This window comes from Coregonus lavaretus, assembly GCF_964263955.1.
Source record: "Coregonus lavaretus genome assembly, chromosome: 3".
Classification (NCBI taxonomy): Eukaryota; Metazoa; Chordata; class Actinopteri; order Salmoniformes; family Salmonidae; genus Coregonus; species Coregonus lavaretus.
This window is the reverse complement of record NC_139990.1, coordinates 54,547,542-54,565,304: the sequence shown is the minus strand read 5'-3', so window position 1 is coordinate 54,565,304 and position 17,763 is coordinate 54,547,542. Positions and strand designations below refer to the sequence as shown.

The 17,763-nt window shown below is 42.7% G+C and overlaps 1 protein-coding gene and 1 pseudogene across 2 annotated transcripts; both read right to left on the bottom strand.

Annotated features, from left to right (window-relative positions):
* Nucleotides 1-1,103: 1,103 nt before the first annotated feature.
* Nucleotides 1,104-3,430, bottom strand: LOC311114331 (hyaluronan synthase 1-like; the record flags this gene model as incomplete). The annotated part of the gene is made up of 4 exons (XM_084157178.1): nucleotides 1,104-1,779; nucleotides 1,925-2,057; nucleotides 2,216-2,441; nucleotides 2,738-3,430. The coding sequence occupies 4 exons, from the start codon at nucleotides 3,428-3,430 to the stop codon at nucleotides 1,104-1,106; spliced, it is 1,728 nt and encodes a 575-aa protein (XP_084013304.1).
* Nucleotides 3,431-6,646: 3,216 nt separating this feature from the next.
* Nucleotides 6,647-9,077, bottom strand: LOC311108008 (trypsin-3-like; annotated as a pseudogene). The gene is made up of 5 exons: nucleotides 9,074-9,077; nucleotides 8,666-8,816; nucleotides 7,806-8,065; nucleotides 7,191-7,322; nucleotides 6,647-6,800 (listed from the first exon to the last, which is right to left on the bottom strand). The product of its transcript is annotated as a trypsin-3-like (transcript).
* Nucleotides 9,078-17,763: the final 8,686 nt, after the last annotated feature.

Here is a 17,763-nt window from a genome sequence, read left to right as displayed (position 1 = left end):
TAAATAATATGACAAAGGAAATCATCACATACAATGAAAAATGTGCATCAACAATCTATACAGGTGTTTATAAAAGTGTGCTCAGTCAGTTCAGTTCAAACCGAGCCAAGTGCATCTCTCATGTTTATACTCAACATGACAGCAGAACCATTGCCCGTCTATCTCACAGGGCTTCACAAAGAAACCCTGGGAGTGGACATCACATGTATGATTGTCTAATCGTCTTACTACGGAGTCTGTCACTATTATTTACACTGAAATAAATATTTTCACCTAGAAGCACAAAACAACACCTTTTGACCATCATGTTACCTTATGCTTTTCTTTTGCATCGTCCTATACCCCATATTTTGTTTTCCCAAGAAGTACAACTGCATGTATTCTACACTTAAACATTTTGCTAGTTTGCTTCCAAGGTAATGTAAAAAACAACAACTTGTGATTAAAATCCAGTCCAATTTCCAGTGCATTATTGAGAGGTATATTTAAAAACAAAGAAAAGCTACTATATGTCTGATATGGTATTTTTTGGTGTAAGGCACGTATCAAGTCATATACAGCGTGATCTAATAACAGTTCAATCATGTTGTGCTCAAGAGAGATTACAAATCGTTATATTAAATAAATATAACACTTTGTTCATAAGGCATTCAGTAGAAATAAGCAACAGCAAATCAAGGGCCATCTAGAATAAATTATAAGTCTTATATCATAAACTGCTGCGAGGACTCCTGAGAAGTATACTGTACTATATTGCTTCCATATACAGTTTCTGTTATAAAGTATGTGTAAAGACATCTGAATGTCAAATATTCACTCACTTAACAACTAATTTCTCCATCTTCAGTAGCACGGCAAACTGTAGTTATCAACAATATATTCTCATCTTTGACACTTTTCTGGATGAAGCTTCCCAGAGTCTAGGTAATTGTTCTCATATACAGTACATTATATAAATGTATATATTATATGGTTCAGTTGGTTTAGCAGCTGTATAAAGGTTATCTGTTCACAAACAGCTACTGTACCACAAGATGAAATAAATAAATGAAACTTTAATGTACACAATACAAAATAAATACATAATATCCTGTATTTTTTCCCTATACGCTCACGTCATAACTTTGGGAGCGTTTCCTACACAGCCTGCGGAACCACACCCAGTAGAGGAAGATCATGAGGAACCAGTAGCAGACGTACGCCACACAGCCGTAGATCAGAAACCTGGTCTCTAGTACCTTAGACGGCGTGAACCAGCCCTTCTGGCTCTCCTTGTAGATGGTGTAGCAGAACCCTCCCAGCAAGATGGCCGCCCACACCGACAGAGGCAGCAGGGGGATGTAGTTCCCAACCATCTTGCGGCGGCCCGACGTGCCCCAGCTGCTCTTGTTCATGGTGATGATGGCAAAGTACTTGGCGGGCAGCAGGCTGGTCATGTAGAGGGCAGAGTAGAGGGACATGAACAACATGACCAGGTCGTGGCGCAGGATGCAGGCATAGGCCGCCTTGATCAGGCCGATGAGCTGGATGCAGCAGAGGACCCAGAGGATGTCCCACAGGGTGCCTGTCCAGAACAGCTGGATGATGGTGGCCGTGACGAAGAAGGGGAAGACACCAGAGACGATGGACTCGTAGGTCATCCACAGGTGGTGCTTGTGCCACCACATGGCGTTGTAGAGCCACTCACGGAAGTAAGACTTGGTCCAGCGCGTCTGCTGGTTGAGCCACCGGAGGAACTGGCCTGGCGTCTCTGTGTAGCACTTGGAGCGGGCCGTGTATCTGAGAGCAGAGGATGGATGATGATGAGTCTATTATCATCTTATCATCTCTAGTAAAGTGTTGTGGTAGAGTTTATTTGTGTCTTCTAGGACAGGTTTTTAGATGGCATGCAGTATGACGAGTATGTGTGAAGACATATACTCACTTGGTGGCATAGCCCATGCTGAGCATGCGGTTGGTGAGATGTCTGTCATCCCCAAATGTGCAGTGAGTCCCCAGGAACTTCTGGTTGTACCAGGACTCTAAGAACTGCTGGAGGAGGTCATTCCTGTACAGACCTGAGGATGAAACCAAACCTATGTTATAGTACTGCAGTTCACATGCAAGTATATTCCAATTGTATCACTTGTTATGTTACTAAACAAATAGCATAAACAAGAGAAGCAAGGTTATGTCTCATGTTTATCGCGGTCACAGGAAAGTGTATTTTCCTTACCCAGGGGGCCGCTGATGCAGGAGACACAGTTGAAGAAGGACTGGCAGGACCTCTCGATGTTGAACGCCATCCAATAGCGCAGGCTGCTCATGAAGCTGATGTAGGACTCCTTGAGGTTGAGGATCATCACGTCTCCTCCCACCGCCCCGTACTTCTGGTTGCTCTCCAGAACCTTACACAGCTCCACCGTAGCCAGGGGGTCTAGCTTGGTGTCAGAGTCACACACCTGGAGAGAGAGAGAGAGAGAGAGAGAGAGAGAGAGAGAGAGAGAGAGAGAGAGAGCGAGAGAGCGAGAGAGAGAGAGAGAGAGAGAGAGAGAGAGAGAGAGAGAGAGAGAGAGAGAGAGAGAGAGAGAGAGAGAGAGATGATTATTAACATTAGTTATTAACAATTATTAACATTATAGGACAAGAAACAGAATGAAGATACTGTGTGCTCTGATCCAAGGTGTGTTTTCTTAATGAAATACAGTATTTCCCTAATCTCAAGAGCCATACAAAGAGATATAAATCAACTCCTCACCTGTAGGTAGTCCACCGACAGTCCCAGTGCCTTGAATGCTGTGTACATCACCTCCCTCTTTCCACCCCACTTCTGCATGATGCACACACACCTCCTGCTGTTGATCAGATCCTCCACCTCCCTCCTCTGGGGGTCCTCTCCCAACCCATAACTAGCGTCCCCGGCGGGGCCTATCACCCCGGGGATGCCCCACTCCTGGGTCTGGGTGGGGTCCCACGTGTGGTAGTTATTCCTCCACACGTAACAGCCAGGGTCCTGGTCTGCAAACACCTCCCTGAACATCTCCAGCATGTAGAGGTCGTCCTCCGAGTTCCCATCCACCACCATGATGACCCGCAGCAGCTCTGGAGGGTACTTGAGGGCCCGAATGGAGTTGAGGCACTCGCGCAGGTACTCTGGGTCCTCCTGGTAGGCTGAGATAGTGAAGCCGATGGTCTTGGTGAAGGTGCAGGCCTTGCTTCGGGCCCTCATGCGGCGGTGCTCCACGAAGGCGAACAGGCTCTGGACCAGGACGTGGAGCCCCAGCAGGAGGCCGTAGAAGCCGAAGGAGATGATGCCGTACGGGGAGGTGGCCAGCTGGAAGCCCTGGACGTAGGCCCACACCATCACCCCCAGCACCACCAAGGCAAAGAGGAATGTCAGGATGGCACGGACTATCGAGCCCATACGCCTTAGCAATGGTTTCAGTTCCATTTTCCACCCCTTTAGATACCTGTTGTCAATCAAGGAAGATGAACATTGAAGATAAATACATTGGAACAGGAACAAATAGGCAAAATTAAAGATTATATTTCATTTATTGAATTAAGTGAATTGATTAATTGAATCAGCCTACTGAAAATACAACAGAAAGGTTCAGCACTTCATGTAATAAAGGCTGTAAAAAGGCTAATCATGCTTTCAAGTATTATCATATCAACAATACTGCGTCTACAAAATGTATTCGATTTTAAACATTACGGTAACTTATTACAAGATTGAAAAAAATTGTTGGGCATCATTCTGTCAAGTAAGCTGCAGATCACTATAAATACCAAAGACATCCTACCACACAAACGTTATCATGAATAAAAAATAAAAAATAAAAAACGTTTTTATTTGACCCATCAATCTTCAAAAGATATCATCAAGAAGTTGCCTTGTTTCTTTATGACGTAAACAATGTAGCGCAAAAATAACTTTTATTTCTAATGGTCAATAAAAAACAAACATATTTGGATAAAAAATGTATAGCCTTACCTGACTTTGGTGCCAAGTTACTCCACTCTTGAAATGCCCCTTCCTCTCCGTCTCCTACTCTCTCTCTACTCTTTGCGTGAAGTTGGATTACTTTATAAACTTGAGAAACAAGCTTACTCCAAATGCTGCCAGATGTGAGCGCACATACAGTGGCCCATAGCAAACCATCATAGGTATTACGCCCTTAATACTGGGTTTGTGAGTCAGCACGTGCTGCGTCAAAGTAGAAAGGAGGTCCATTGTGAATTCGTCAAATATAAATCCACAGGGATTAGTTTTACTTCAGTAAGAGTAGTTATGTGCGTCAATTTTATATTAAAATCCGTATGTTGGATTTAATTCAGGAATGCACAATTTAGTAAATTTCTAATCATTACAATTTTGACTCACAGATGTCGCACTGTGTCAACTATCTATCTGCCTTTTGTAAATTGATCAGGGTAAACCTCCATAATGACCACAATAATCCTGAAAATTAACCTCCTCTTCTTTTGTTTTACACTATCTGATTGTATTGTCGACAAAACAACATTGATCTTGATCAATTGTAGGCTACTTATTTACAGTTCTGTAATTCATTTTTTTCACATTTTAGAATACAGTCATTTAGATATTATTCACTTGACAATCGAATAGAATAGAGTATAATAAAATAGAATATCCTACTTAATTTTTCCCATAGGGAACTTGTGGCATTTGGATTAGACAATAAATACATAACAGCACAATTCACATATAGCACAAACCCCTAATACAAGATAAACCAAAAGTGTGGGAAATATCATTACCCTCATCACCACCATACATTTCCATTGAAAATTATTGGATCACACCTACCTTGTCCCTGACCAGTCACTGCCATGATCTGTCAAGAAGTTGAATGATGCCCTCTGGTGGCACAATAATAACCCTGCATCCTTTCTCTTGTACTGAATATTGTTAGGCAATGCTAGCCACAAGGCTAACAAATGTATAACCACCACCACACATGAATGGTGCATAGAGAAGGGCACATCAAGCAGTGTTTATGACCAAATCTTATCTCATGGATCAACCTGAGGGTCTTTGTTTTGGTTCAGTGACAGGGAAACATGACACATTATAATACTGCGTCAGTCATACATATTCCTTGGTAAAGGCTGAACATACTTCAGTAAAACCCTGAGAGTATTTGACATTGCCTTGACTCAATGTTTCCCAAACAGTGGGTCGGAACTCGGGACCCAATGGTCAATCACCGCTAACTCCGCATGGGTTGCAGACACCAAAAATATTGGTTTTATTTGTGGTTTTGCATGGGTCACAAGAAAACTCCCAACAGCCTCAGAGAGCAAATAATTTGGGAACCACTGCCATATGTATTTTGGTTGGTTCAATATTGATGACCTCGAAAGACCTAGCTGCAGTGGTGGATAAAGTACCCAATTGTCATACTTGAGTAAAAGTTAAGATACTGTACCTTAATAGAAAATAATGACTCAAGTAAAAGTGAAAGTCACCCAGTAAAATACTACTTGTGTAAAAGTCTACAAGTATTTGGTTTTAAATGTACTTAAGTATCAAAAGTAAATGTAATTGCTAAAATATACTTAAGTATCAAAAGTAAAAGTATAAATCATTTCAAATTCCTTATATTAAGCAAACCAGATGGCATGATTTTCTTTCTTTTCTTTTTATTTTTTTTACGGATAGCCAGGGGCACACTCCAACACTCCAACATAATTTACAAATGAAGCATTTGTGTTTAGTCAGTCTGCCAGATCAGAGGCAGTAGCGATGACCAGGGATGTTCTCTTGATACTGTAAGTGAGTGAAATTGACAATTTTCCTGTCCTGCAAAGCATTCAAAATGTAACAAGTACTTTTGGGTGTCAGGGAAAATGTATGGATAAAAAGTACATTATTTTCTTTAGGAATGTAGTGGAGTAAAATAGAAAGTTGAATAGTTGAAAAATATCAATAGTAAAGTAAAATACAAATATCCAAAAAAACGACTTAAGTAATACTTCAAAGTATTTTTACTTAAGTATTTTACACCACTGCCTAGCTGTCCATTCTACTTTATTGAGTTGTAACCTGTTCCCATTTTACCCTGACTACATCTCTAGGGACATGGAAATCTGTTGATGAGATCGTTGAAGGCCCACACCCATAGCCACTGGCACTGTTATGAACAAATCTACATGCCTCAGGTCAGACCCAAATAGAATGCCTCAGGCCACAGGGCCAACAGAGCCCTTGGCCTGGTCACTATGATGTCATGGTGAAGGGTGTGGTACTTGTGGTATTTTGGATGGTGGGCAGACTTGGAAAATCTGGGTATTCTACCGTGTTGTGAGAATATTCCATAGTCTAAATGGAATATGTATGCTTTGCTAGACTCAATTTGGTCTTTGGGTCACCCACCCTCTCATGTTTATTTATTATCGCTTAAGATGGAAGATCACTGTATATCCAGCAGAGGGAGCCAAGTGTTCAGTTTTTACCTCTTATACCATCTAGCGCCTTCACAATAGCCCAAATTCTGATCTGACTTGTTCAAATCCTCTCATAAGAAGTCAACCCTATGATGTCACTCAACAAAGACCACATTCAATAAACAGACATGCTTTATTTGATATCATCAGTTCAAATTGTTAGTTCCATGACATCAGGACCAGCCTTTGCTACTTAGCCGGATGCCATGGTGTTTTGGATCCATGACACGTAGTTGCAGACTTTGGTGTAGACGCCAGGCTTCTTCCTGAGAGCACAGCCATGACCCCTGGAAACAACCCCCTGCAGCTCCCCATCACACACCAGAGGGCCACCAGAGTCACCCTGGTGGGGTGGAGAGAGAGAGAGAGAGAGAGAGAGACAGAGACAGAGACAGAGACAGAGACAGAGACAGAGATAGAGACAGAGAGAGAGAAAGAAAGAAAGAAAGAAAGAAAGAAAGAAAGAAAGAAAGAAAGAAAGAAAGAAAGAAAGAAAGAAAGAAAGAAAGAAAGAAAGAAAGAAAGAAAGAAAGAAAGAAAGAAAGAAAGTGACAGAGAGAGGGGGGGTAAGATGGTGAGAGAGATAAAGAAAGAGAGAGCAACAAGCCAGAGTGACATGAACAAGATAAACAAGATAGAGAGAGTATGTGACAGAGCAAGAAGAAGAGAGACAAAAAAAAATGCATCATGGTGCAAACTGTGAAAGCAAGAAAGTGAAATATGAAGAAGTATCGTACAGGTCTATTCTGCCTCCCTCCACGAAGCCAGCACAGTTCATGTTCTCAGTTATCTGGAAGAAATAGGCTTCCAGACAGGTGTTATCAGTCAGGAGGGGACCTCCACACACTGCAGTGTGTCAGGGTACCTCGCTGGAACAGAACATCAAAGAAAGATAGAGTTAGACAGAGTCTTCCAGATAGACATGTAACAAGTCATTAAGACTTTCCATTAAAACAAATCAGAAGTGGAAAACTTGAGATTTCTTAAGACTGTAAAAGTACCAATCACTCTCAAATAACTGTTGTCCTCAGCTGTTAACCATTTATAGCCAAGACAGCATCATATCTAATCAGGTACTGAACACACTGGGCAAGTAGTTCACCTGGGATAAAATACGCAGCTGTTTTACACAACCACACAAACACCCACACACACATACACACAAACACAAGCACACACACGCACGCACAAATGTACACACAAATGTTTGTATTCATATCTTTTCTTATTTCTTATTGTTGTTGCATTGTCGAGAAGGAACCTGAAAGTAAGCATTTTGTTGGATGGCGTATACCATGTGTATCCAGTACATACGACTAATAAAACACTAATAAAACACACATTCCACTCACAGCCTTCGTTGCTGGCGTGGAGGCTCCCCCAGCCAGAGACCTGGCACATGGTTCCAGCAGTGCTACACTTAGTGGGGAGGGCCACAGGGCTCACATAGCTGTTGAGGGTGTCAGGCTGGTTTAGCTTGATCAGCGCGATGTCACTGTCCTGGGTACCAGAGTTGTAGTCTGGGTGGCGGATGAACTGGGCAGACATGATGTGTTGCTCCATGTCCTCAGGCTCCTTGATGTTGTGCTCCCCCAGACGGACCTCCAATGGCGACCAGCAGGGTTATAACCAGAATGGAGATGATACTGTGGTTGTTAGAGGGGAAGGAGGGTCCTACACTGGGAAACTTGTTAGATTTGCTGTATGTTAAGGTTTACCCATTTCATCCAAACAGTTCTACAACAGTTGTGGTCTTAAATCCGAATGGACTCAACCATTAAACATGATATTACAAAGAGCAAAGCATACTATGTCATGTCCATCAATACCAGTGGAGGCTGCTGAGGGGGAAACAGTTCATAATAATGGCCGGAACAGAGCAAATGGAATGGCATCAAACACCTGGAAACCATGTGTTTGATGTATTTGATACCATTCCACTGATTCTGCTCCAGCCATTACCACGAGCCCGTTCTCCCCAATTAAGGTGCCACCAACCTCCTGTGATCAATACACTGCCTTCTTTACTTGTTTCTCTTTAAGTCCAACTAACAGCTAAGGAAAGAAGAGTACGTTTCTAGATTAAATGGGGATTTTAAGGCCTACACCACCAGAATGTTCATGAAATAAAATAAAGTGTAAAAAACAACAACATTTAAACTATTTTTGAAATTCTCTAGCACATAGTAACTCTGCAGTCTGTGCTTATGATTTGTAGCAGTGGGCAGCAGAGAGCACCCATTCACTAGAGAGGAGGATCCCTCCACAGAAGTTGTACCCTGTGTTCAGAGACACCTGGTAGGGAACAGAGTTCTTCCTGCACTCATACCCTCCTACGATCTTGTTGTCCCCCTCAAGGGCAACTAAAGTAATAACATAGACAGAGTCACTGGGAGTCACAGATAATAACATAGACAAGTCATGCCTGCATATAATCATATCTGGCTGCAACTACCTTACTGATGCATGAGTAATAGCGAGACTCATTTGTTAGGTTCTAACCATAAATGCATCAGTCATTTACAACATTATAATGAAAACTGTATGCTTCCCAGTTATAATGCAAGTAACTTATTGACACATTGTACACTCTTAGAAAAAAGGGTTTCTTCAGCTGTACCCATAGGAGAACACTTTTGTGTTCCAGGTAGAACCCTTTTTGGTTCCAGATTGAACCCTTTTTGGTTCCATGTAGCACCCTACAGTGGGGAGAACAAGTATTTGATACACTGCCGATTTTGCAGGTTTTCCTACTTACAAAGCATGTAGAGGTCTGTAATTTTTATCATAGGTACACTTCAACTGTGAGAGACGGAATCTAAAACAAAAATCCAGAAAATCACATTGTATGATTTTTAAGTAATTATTTTGCATTTTATTGCATGACATAAGTATTTGATCACCTACCAACCAGTAAGAATTCCGGCTCTCACAGACCTGTTAGTTTTTCTTTAAGAAGCCCTCCTGTTCTCCACTCATTACCTGTATTAACTGCACCTGTTTGAACTCGTTACCTGTATAAAAGACACCTGTCCACACACTCAATCAAACAGACTCCAACCTCTCCACAATGGCCAAGACCAGAGAGCTGTGTAAGGACATCAGGGATAAAATTGTAGACCTGCACAAGGCTGGGATGGGCTACAGGACAATAGGCAAGCAGCTTGGTGAGAAGGCAACAACTGTTGGCGCAATTATTAGAAAATGGAAGAAGTTCAAGTTGACGGTCAATCACCCTCGGTCTGGGGCTCCATGCAAGATCTCACCTCATGGGGCATCAATGGTCATGAGGAAGGTGAGGGATCAGGCCAGAACTACACGGCAGGACCTGGTCAATGACCTGAAGAGAGCTGGGACCACAGTCTCAAAGAAAACCATTAGTAACACACTACGCCGTCATGGATTGAAATCCTGCAGCTCACGCAAGGTCCCCCTGCTCAAGCCAGCGCATGTCCAGGCCCGTCTGAAGTTTGCCAATGACCATCTGGATGATCCAGAGGAGGAATGGAAGAAGGTCATGTGGTCTGATGAGACAAAAATAGAGCTTTTTGGTCTAAACTCCACTCGCCGTGTTTGGAGGAAAAAGAAGGATGAGTACAACCCCAAGAACACCATCCCAACCGTGAAGCATGGAGGTGGAAACATCATTCTTTGGGGATGCTTTTCTGCAAAGGGGACAGGACGACTGCGCCGTATTGAGGGGAGGATGGATGGGGCCATGTTTCGCGAGATCTTGGCCAACAACCTCCTTCCCTCAGTAAGAGCATTGAAGATGGGTCGTGGCTGGGTCTTCCAGCATGACAACGACCCGAAACACACAGCCAGGGCAACTAAGGAGTGGCTCCGTAAGAAGCATCTCAAGGTCCTGGAGTGGCCTAGCCAGTCTCCAGACCTGAACCCAATAGAAAATCTTTGGAGGGAGCTGAAAGTCTGTATTGCCCAGCGACAGCCCCGAAACCTGAAGGATCTGGAGAAGGTATGGAGGAGTGGGCCAAAATCCCTGCTGCAGTGTGTGCAAACCTGGTCAAGACCTACAGGAAATGTATGATCTCTGTAATTGCAAACAAAAGTTTCTGTACCAAACATTAAATTCTGCTTTTCTGATGTATCAAATACTTATGTCATGCAATAAAATGCAAATTAATTACTTAAAAATCATATAATGTGATTTTCTGGATTTTTGTTTTAGATTCCGTCTCTCACAGTTGATGTGTACCTATGATAAAAATTACCGACCTCTACATGCTTTGTAAGTAGGCAAACCTGCAAAATCGGCAGTGTATCAAATACTTGTTCTCCCCACTGTATGTAGAAAGGGTTCTACATGGAACCCAAAAGGGTTCTACCTGAAACCAAAAGGGTTCTACCTGGAACCAAAAAGGGTTATTCAAAGGGTTCTCCTATGTGGACAGCCGAAGAACCCTTTTAGGTTCCAGATAGCAATATTTTTTCTAAGAGTGTATAGGCTACAACTAGCATCGAAGTTGTCCTCAAATGAACTTGTCAGGTGTTGTTTGACAATTGGAAATTCCTCCTAAGATGTGTTTGTCCTTGTGTATGTTTTCAATTATATTTTCAATAAAACTGTTTTCTAATGGGTTTTCACACATATTTCCCCTTGTCCTGTTAGAACCTGTGAATTCAAGCTCAACTGATGTTGAATATGAATCGGTCATAAAATAGAAAGCTCTGCCTGCACTAAACATCAGGCAGTGTGTGTTGGTTGGTTCCTTAAATCTCTGTCATTTCAAAGCCAAAGATAGCTGTGTGTCATTTCTATATGACTCCACACATGAGAATGTTGAGCAAGTGCGTGCGCATAACTCTAAATGTGGTTATAGTTATAGATGTGGTTTTGTAATGCTGAAAATATTGTTCTTCTTCACAGAAAATACATAATTCAAAGTGTCACCGAATAGTTGGAAATGAGTAACAAATTGCAATGTGAAAATATTCCCCATAGGCCTACAACTAGGGGGCAGGAGAACACCTGAGTGTGGTTACCCTAGTATCTTACTAGTTATTCACAGAATATGACAGGTGATATATAGATTTTTTACAGCAGTCAAGTTATGTTATCTTGTGAGTGGAGCATGAGATGACAAATAAACAACAATATTACAATACTATCTCCATGACAACAACAATAATGTTCAGCTGCAGAGCGTTGCCAATTAGAATGAAATCAAACACTCATCATGAAACAGCATTTGGGTTAACTCTGTGGTATGTGTAATGATAATGTTATTGATGATGGTAATTGTACTGTTTCTTTCCGTCCCTTGAGTGTATGGTGTGCAGGACTGTGTTCCTCAACCCTCACAGGAGAGATTAGTGAATTCGCAATTTCCACTTGTGACTTCCTGCAGTCCTCATTCATTTAAGATAAGTGACATGTTGAGGTACAGGACTAAACACAAGTTCTTCTTTTTGAGGGACAGTTTGTCAGTTTCATGACACAAGGTGGTTTATTGATGTTATCACATTATTTGTCGATGGTTTATGATCACAGATTACATTAAAAAAGACAAACTAACTAACCTTAGATATACAGTACCAGTCAAAAGTTTGGACACACAAAGGTTTTCTTTATTTTTACTATTTTCTACATTGTAGAATAATAGTGAAGACATCAAAACTATGAAATAACACATGTGGAATCATGTAGTAACCATAAAAGTGTTAAACAAATCAAAATATATTTGAGATTTGAGATTCGTCAAATAGCCACCCTTTGCCTTGATGACAGCTTTGCACACTCATGGCATTCTCTCAACCAGCTTGATCTGGAATGCTTTTCCAACAGTTTTGAAGGAGTTCCCACATATGCTGAGCACTTGTTGGCTGCTTTTCCTTCACTCTGCCGTCCGACTCATCCCAAACCATCTCAATTGGGTTGAGGTCAGGGGATTGTGGAGGCCAGGTCATCTGATGCAGCACTCCATCACTCTCCTTCTTGGTAAAATAGCCCTTACACAGCCTGGAGGTGTGTTGGGTCATTGTCCTGTTGAAAATCTAATGATAGTCCCACTAAACCCAAACCAGCTGGGATGGCGTATCGCTGCAGAATGCTGTGGTAGCCATGCTGGTTAAGTGTGGCTTGAATTCTAAATAAATCACAGACAGTGTCACCAGCAAAGCACCCCCACACCATAACACCTCCTCCTCCATGCTTTACGGTGGGAACTACACATGCGGAGATCATCCGTTCACCCACACCACATCTCACAAAGACACAGCGGTTGGAACCAAAAATCTCCAATTTGGACTCCAGACCAAAGGACACATTTTCACCGGTCTAATGTCCATTGCTCATGTTTCTTGGCCCAAGCAGGTCTCTTCTTCTTATTGGTGTCCTTTAGTAGTGGTTTCTTTGCAGCAATTCGACCATGAAGGCCTGATTCACACAGTCCCCTCTGAACAGTTGATGTTGAGATGTGTCTGTGACTTGAACTCTGTGAAGCATTTATTTGGGCTGCAATTTCTGAGGCTGGTAACTCTAATGAATTTATCCTCTGCAGCAGAGGTATCTCTGGGTCATCCATTCCTGTAGCGGTCCTCATGGGAGCCAGTTTCATCATGGCGCTTGATGGTTTTAGCGACTGCACTTGAAGAAACTTTCAAAGTTCTTGAAAATGTCCGTATTGACTGACCTTCATGTCTTAAAGTAATGATGGACTGTCGTTTCTCTTTGCTTATTTGAGCTGTTCTTGCTATAATATGGACTTGGTCTTTTACCAAATAGGGCTATCTTCTGTATACCCCGTACCTTGTCACAACACAACTGATTGGCTCAAACGCATTAAGAAGGAAAGAAATTCCACAAATTAACATTTAAGAAGGAACACCTGCTATTTGAAATGCATTCCAGGTGACTACCTCATGAAGCTGGTTGAGAGAATGCCAAGAGTGTGCAAAGCTGTCATCGAGGCAAAGGGTGGCTTTTTGAAGAATCTCAAATATAAAACATATTTTGATTTGTTTAACACTTTTTTGGTTTCTACATGATTCCATATGTGTTATTTTATAGTTTTGATGTCTTCACTATTATTCTACAATGTAAAAAATAGTAAAAATAAAGAAAAACCCTTGAATGAGCAGGTGTGTCCAAACTTTTGACTGGTAGTGTACATTTTTAAAGCTTGCTGGAATATAGTTCTAGCTCACTTTACATGCCTCTGAAAGTGTATTATTAACATATCTAAAATATATTTCCTGAGTCAAATACTTCAGGAAAGTAAGAGGTAGACAAAACTTATACTACAGTGTGTGCCAAGGTGTTTATCAGCACTAAACAAGGAGCATTTAGCCAAACCCTGTGATTATATGCACTTATGGTTTAAATATAACACACTCCCATCCAGCACAGGGAAGTTGTTCTCTTCATTTGCTGTTTGTCGCATATCTTAAGTCTAGGAAAATAATGCCTCATTCATTCTTTGTGTATATTGAAATGTATTTTGTGACCTCCCCTCTCTGACTATGTTGACATTGATGGATGGTTTCTCAACTGGATTATTTTCAAGAGTGGCTACAGAATAAATAAATAAAAATTTAAACAGCTGAAAAACTACAGCTGCATATTGTTTCGGCCAATTAAATAGCTCTATCAACCTTTAATAATAATAATAATAATATGCCATTTATCAGACGCTTTTATCCAAAGCGACTTACAGTCATGTGTGCATACATTTTTACGTATGGGTGGTCCCGGGGATCGAACCCACTACCCTGGCGTTATAAGCGCCATGCTCTACCAATTGAGCTACAGAGGACCACGTTAGATTACAGAATGTTTCTGTCAACAGTTGGGTTGGGTGGATCAACTTTCACCAGCATCAACTGCAGCGCCTGCAAAATTACTCAATTTTGCAATAAGTGGAAGGGAGTGATTTCCTTTTCCAGGGCGGCAGGTAGTTTAGTGGTTAAGAGCGTAGTGCCAGTAACCGAAAGGTCGCTGGTTCTAATCCCTGAGCTGACTAGGAGAAAAATCTGTCGATGTGCCCTTGAGCAAGGCACTTAACCCTAATTGCTCCTGTAAGTCGCTCTGGATAAGAGCGTCTGCTGAATGACTGTAAATGTAAGAAAAATATCAAAAGTGAAAATCTGTGTAAAAAGTATTATTTAGTCACCCGACATGGGAGTGCACACAGTGGTGTACACACTGTACCATGTGTCACCCAGATGCCTGCTTTCTTGAGGCTCCGCAAAACAGAGCTCACTAGATGTGGTCAATGGGCAGAGAAAAAAGCAGCAAGAAATATGTCACAGTCCTCTCTTACGCGGCCGAGGAGGCTATTGACCTTGCCAATGGGCCACGCCTCTGTTCACATTTTCCCCAAAACACACATATTCACTTCCTCGTTGCTTTCCACAGCCCTTTTGGTCCCTCATCCTTGCTCTTCTCTTCACCTTCCCCATCTGGGGCTCGCTCCTCCTCCTCCTCCAGCTCCTGTTTCTCCCTCCCCCCTCCCTTCCTCCCTCTCTCCCCCCTTTCTCCCAGATGCGCTGGGACACAGACTGTCAGATGGTCCTCTGCCACAGATCTGTATGGCACATGTCCCCGTCATCTTGTATGATGTCAATCTGTGCCATGTTTGATCATTCTGCGTCCCTTAGGTCTGCCCAGGGGAGCTGGCATTGTGGTTGGAAGTAGGGACAGAATGTATATAAGGAAGTGGTTTGGGGTAGTGACGTTCAGCTCTTTCTTCATTTGTGTGGTGAAACTTGGGGGGAAAACGTAGCGGGTTTGTGCGGTGGGGGGAAGGAAGGCACTCATTTTGACTCAAAAACAAAATTCCTGACCTCTCCACCCCTGTGACACTGCAGCCTGATTTCCAGTCAGCACCGCAACTAGATCAACAAACTTTGGAGGTTATTTATTTATATTTTACCTTTATTTAACTAGGCAAGTCAGTTAAGAACAAATTCTTATTCACAATGACGGCCTACACTGGCCGAACCCGGACGACGCTGGGCCAATTGTGCGCCGCCCTATGGGACTCCCAATCACGGCCGGTTGTGATACAGCCTGGAATCGAACCAGGGAGTCTGTAGTGACGCCTCAAGCACTGAGATGCAGTGCCTTAGACCATAGGGGAAAGTGAAGAGAAGAGCAAGGGGTGTCGTCCCTCATTGGACCAAAAGGGCTTGGTTATAGGACCAAGAGATTCCCACTGTGTGTTGGCTCTCTGTCTTCAAGACAAGACAGCTGGAATCTTATGGGAGCTCCGGCAGCTCTTTGCGACACCGTAATTCTTTGACTCCCTCAACAAACAGATTTGGGAGATGTAGAAAAGCAATGAGCCCACATTTTTCCCCCTCAACAGCTATGAACACACAGGGATCACAACATGGCTGTGAGCTACAGTATGTCATTCATTTTTCACTACCCTTGGGCTAGGCAATAACACTGTTAATTTAGCCTGGCTCTCTCTTGTTGATGCCACACCCTATCACTACAGCTATTGTGAAGAATAAAAACCACAACCCCAACCCCAGTCCCACCTCCCTCCCCCACATTTCACCACCCTCCCCCAACCTTCCCCACAAAAATCTGAATTCCCCTCAAACTCCCACTAGTTGTTTTACACGCCCAAATTGGTATTTGTGCAGCCCGGCCTAATTACAAGTTTGGTTGGTGAATCAAGAAGTATGACAAAACTTGGTCTGCGAAAGCTTCCCTCAAACTATAGCTTAGAGATAGCTATTAATATCCACTCCAGACACCGTCGTTTTGAACCACTTGCTATAGAGCTGTACAGAATGACTGGAGAACAATCAATTAGAATAATACCTTCAACAATAATAACCAGAGAGATAAGTTGTTATTTTAAATGCAAAATATATGACTTAAATACAGTATTTAATCCGGTCCGGACATCAGTCCAAAGAAAACCAAATCCACCAGAAGTGTAACATATGGACCAGCTCAAGATGACACGGGCACAGATTTAACAGTGCATTCCTTGAGGTGGATAAATCAACAGAGAATCATTTCCCTTATTGCTTTGAACTCTCCCCCGCAGGTGGAAAGAATTGCTTATGTCCCGGTGTCAGATATCCCTCCTGTGGCAAAATGTGAAAAAAAGCCAATAATAAGAGAGACATGACTTCTCCCACACACACAAATGAGGGTGTTGCTCTGACTCAAAGCAGAGGTTGACACACACGCATGCATGCACGCACACACACACAGCCACACTAGCACATGCGCGCACACACACACACCAGGGGCCTTCATTCTCTTCCCCCTCACATCTGCTCTTTGGTAGTGTCCAGAGTTCCTGCGTGGTATGTTCACTGGCTGTGGATCCAGTTTTAGGGTTAGGCAAACGCTAGCCACTCACCCTGTGAAAAAAGTTTGATTGCTCCAAGCTTTTGGGTTTGATTGCGTTCAAGCAATGTGCAGACAAGTGTTTGGAGTGCAAATGCATTGAATGGTCAATGACGACAAGCACCCAGCAGTATTGTGCCGAGTCAGAGTGTGTATGTGTGCCATTGAAAAATGTCAAAGAAACTGGTTAGACTGTAACTTTGTACTGTTTTGGCAGAGTGAAAGTACAAACTCTTCTCACGTTCGAACACACACACGAGACACCCACATCAAAGCACACCTCCAAGACCCAAATCTCATTCTCAGTCGCATTTCCTAATGAGGAGAATTTAAACCGAAATCAAGTTCAGCCCCCGTTAAAGAATCAGCAGAAACTCATTTTGGTTCCCAAACTCTAGGCCATGATCAATGTCCAACAACATTATGTCTGCCAGCACTTGTTTAAACACTTTGGACAACTTTCAGTGGAGATGGAGAAAGGTCCACAAATCATCAGACAAAATTCACAACCGCCCTCCCCCACAGATGTATGCTAGTCTGTGTGGTGTGGGTGTATAATGAATGGTGAGGGGGGACAAGTGGGAGGAAACAGGGCCGAATTGGATGTTGATCCAAAGTTATGTACTTCCTCCCCTTTGGACTGTGTGTGTTTGAGGCTTGGCTCGGCTCACAGTTCCTCAGGAAGAGGAGACGGAGGCAGAATCTGTAATCTCAGCAGTCAGCACTCACCCACCTCCATGTCTACATCTTGGACTGATTATGATATTCCCATGTTCCTCTCCCCTACGGTTTTGTTGAGGTGGTTTGTTGAGCAGAGGAGGACACATGTAAGCTACATGCAGTACTTCAGGGCTGATCTCCCCTCCCTGGCCTGGTCTGGGCTATGTGTTGGTGGGTGTATGGGTGTGTGCACTGAAAAACCTTCAGTGTGATTCAGCCCATTTCTGTTGTTTTAAGAGAATAAACATTTGGTT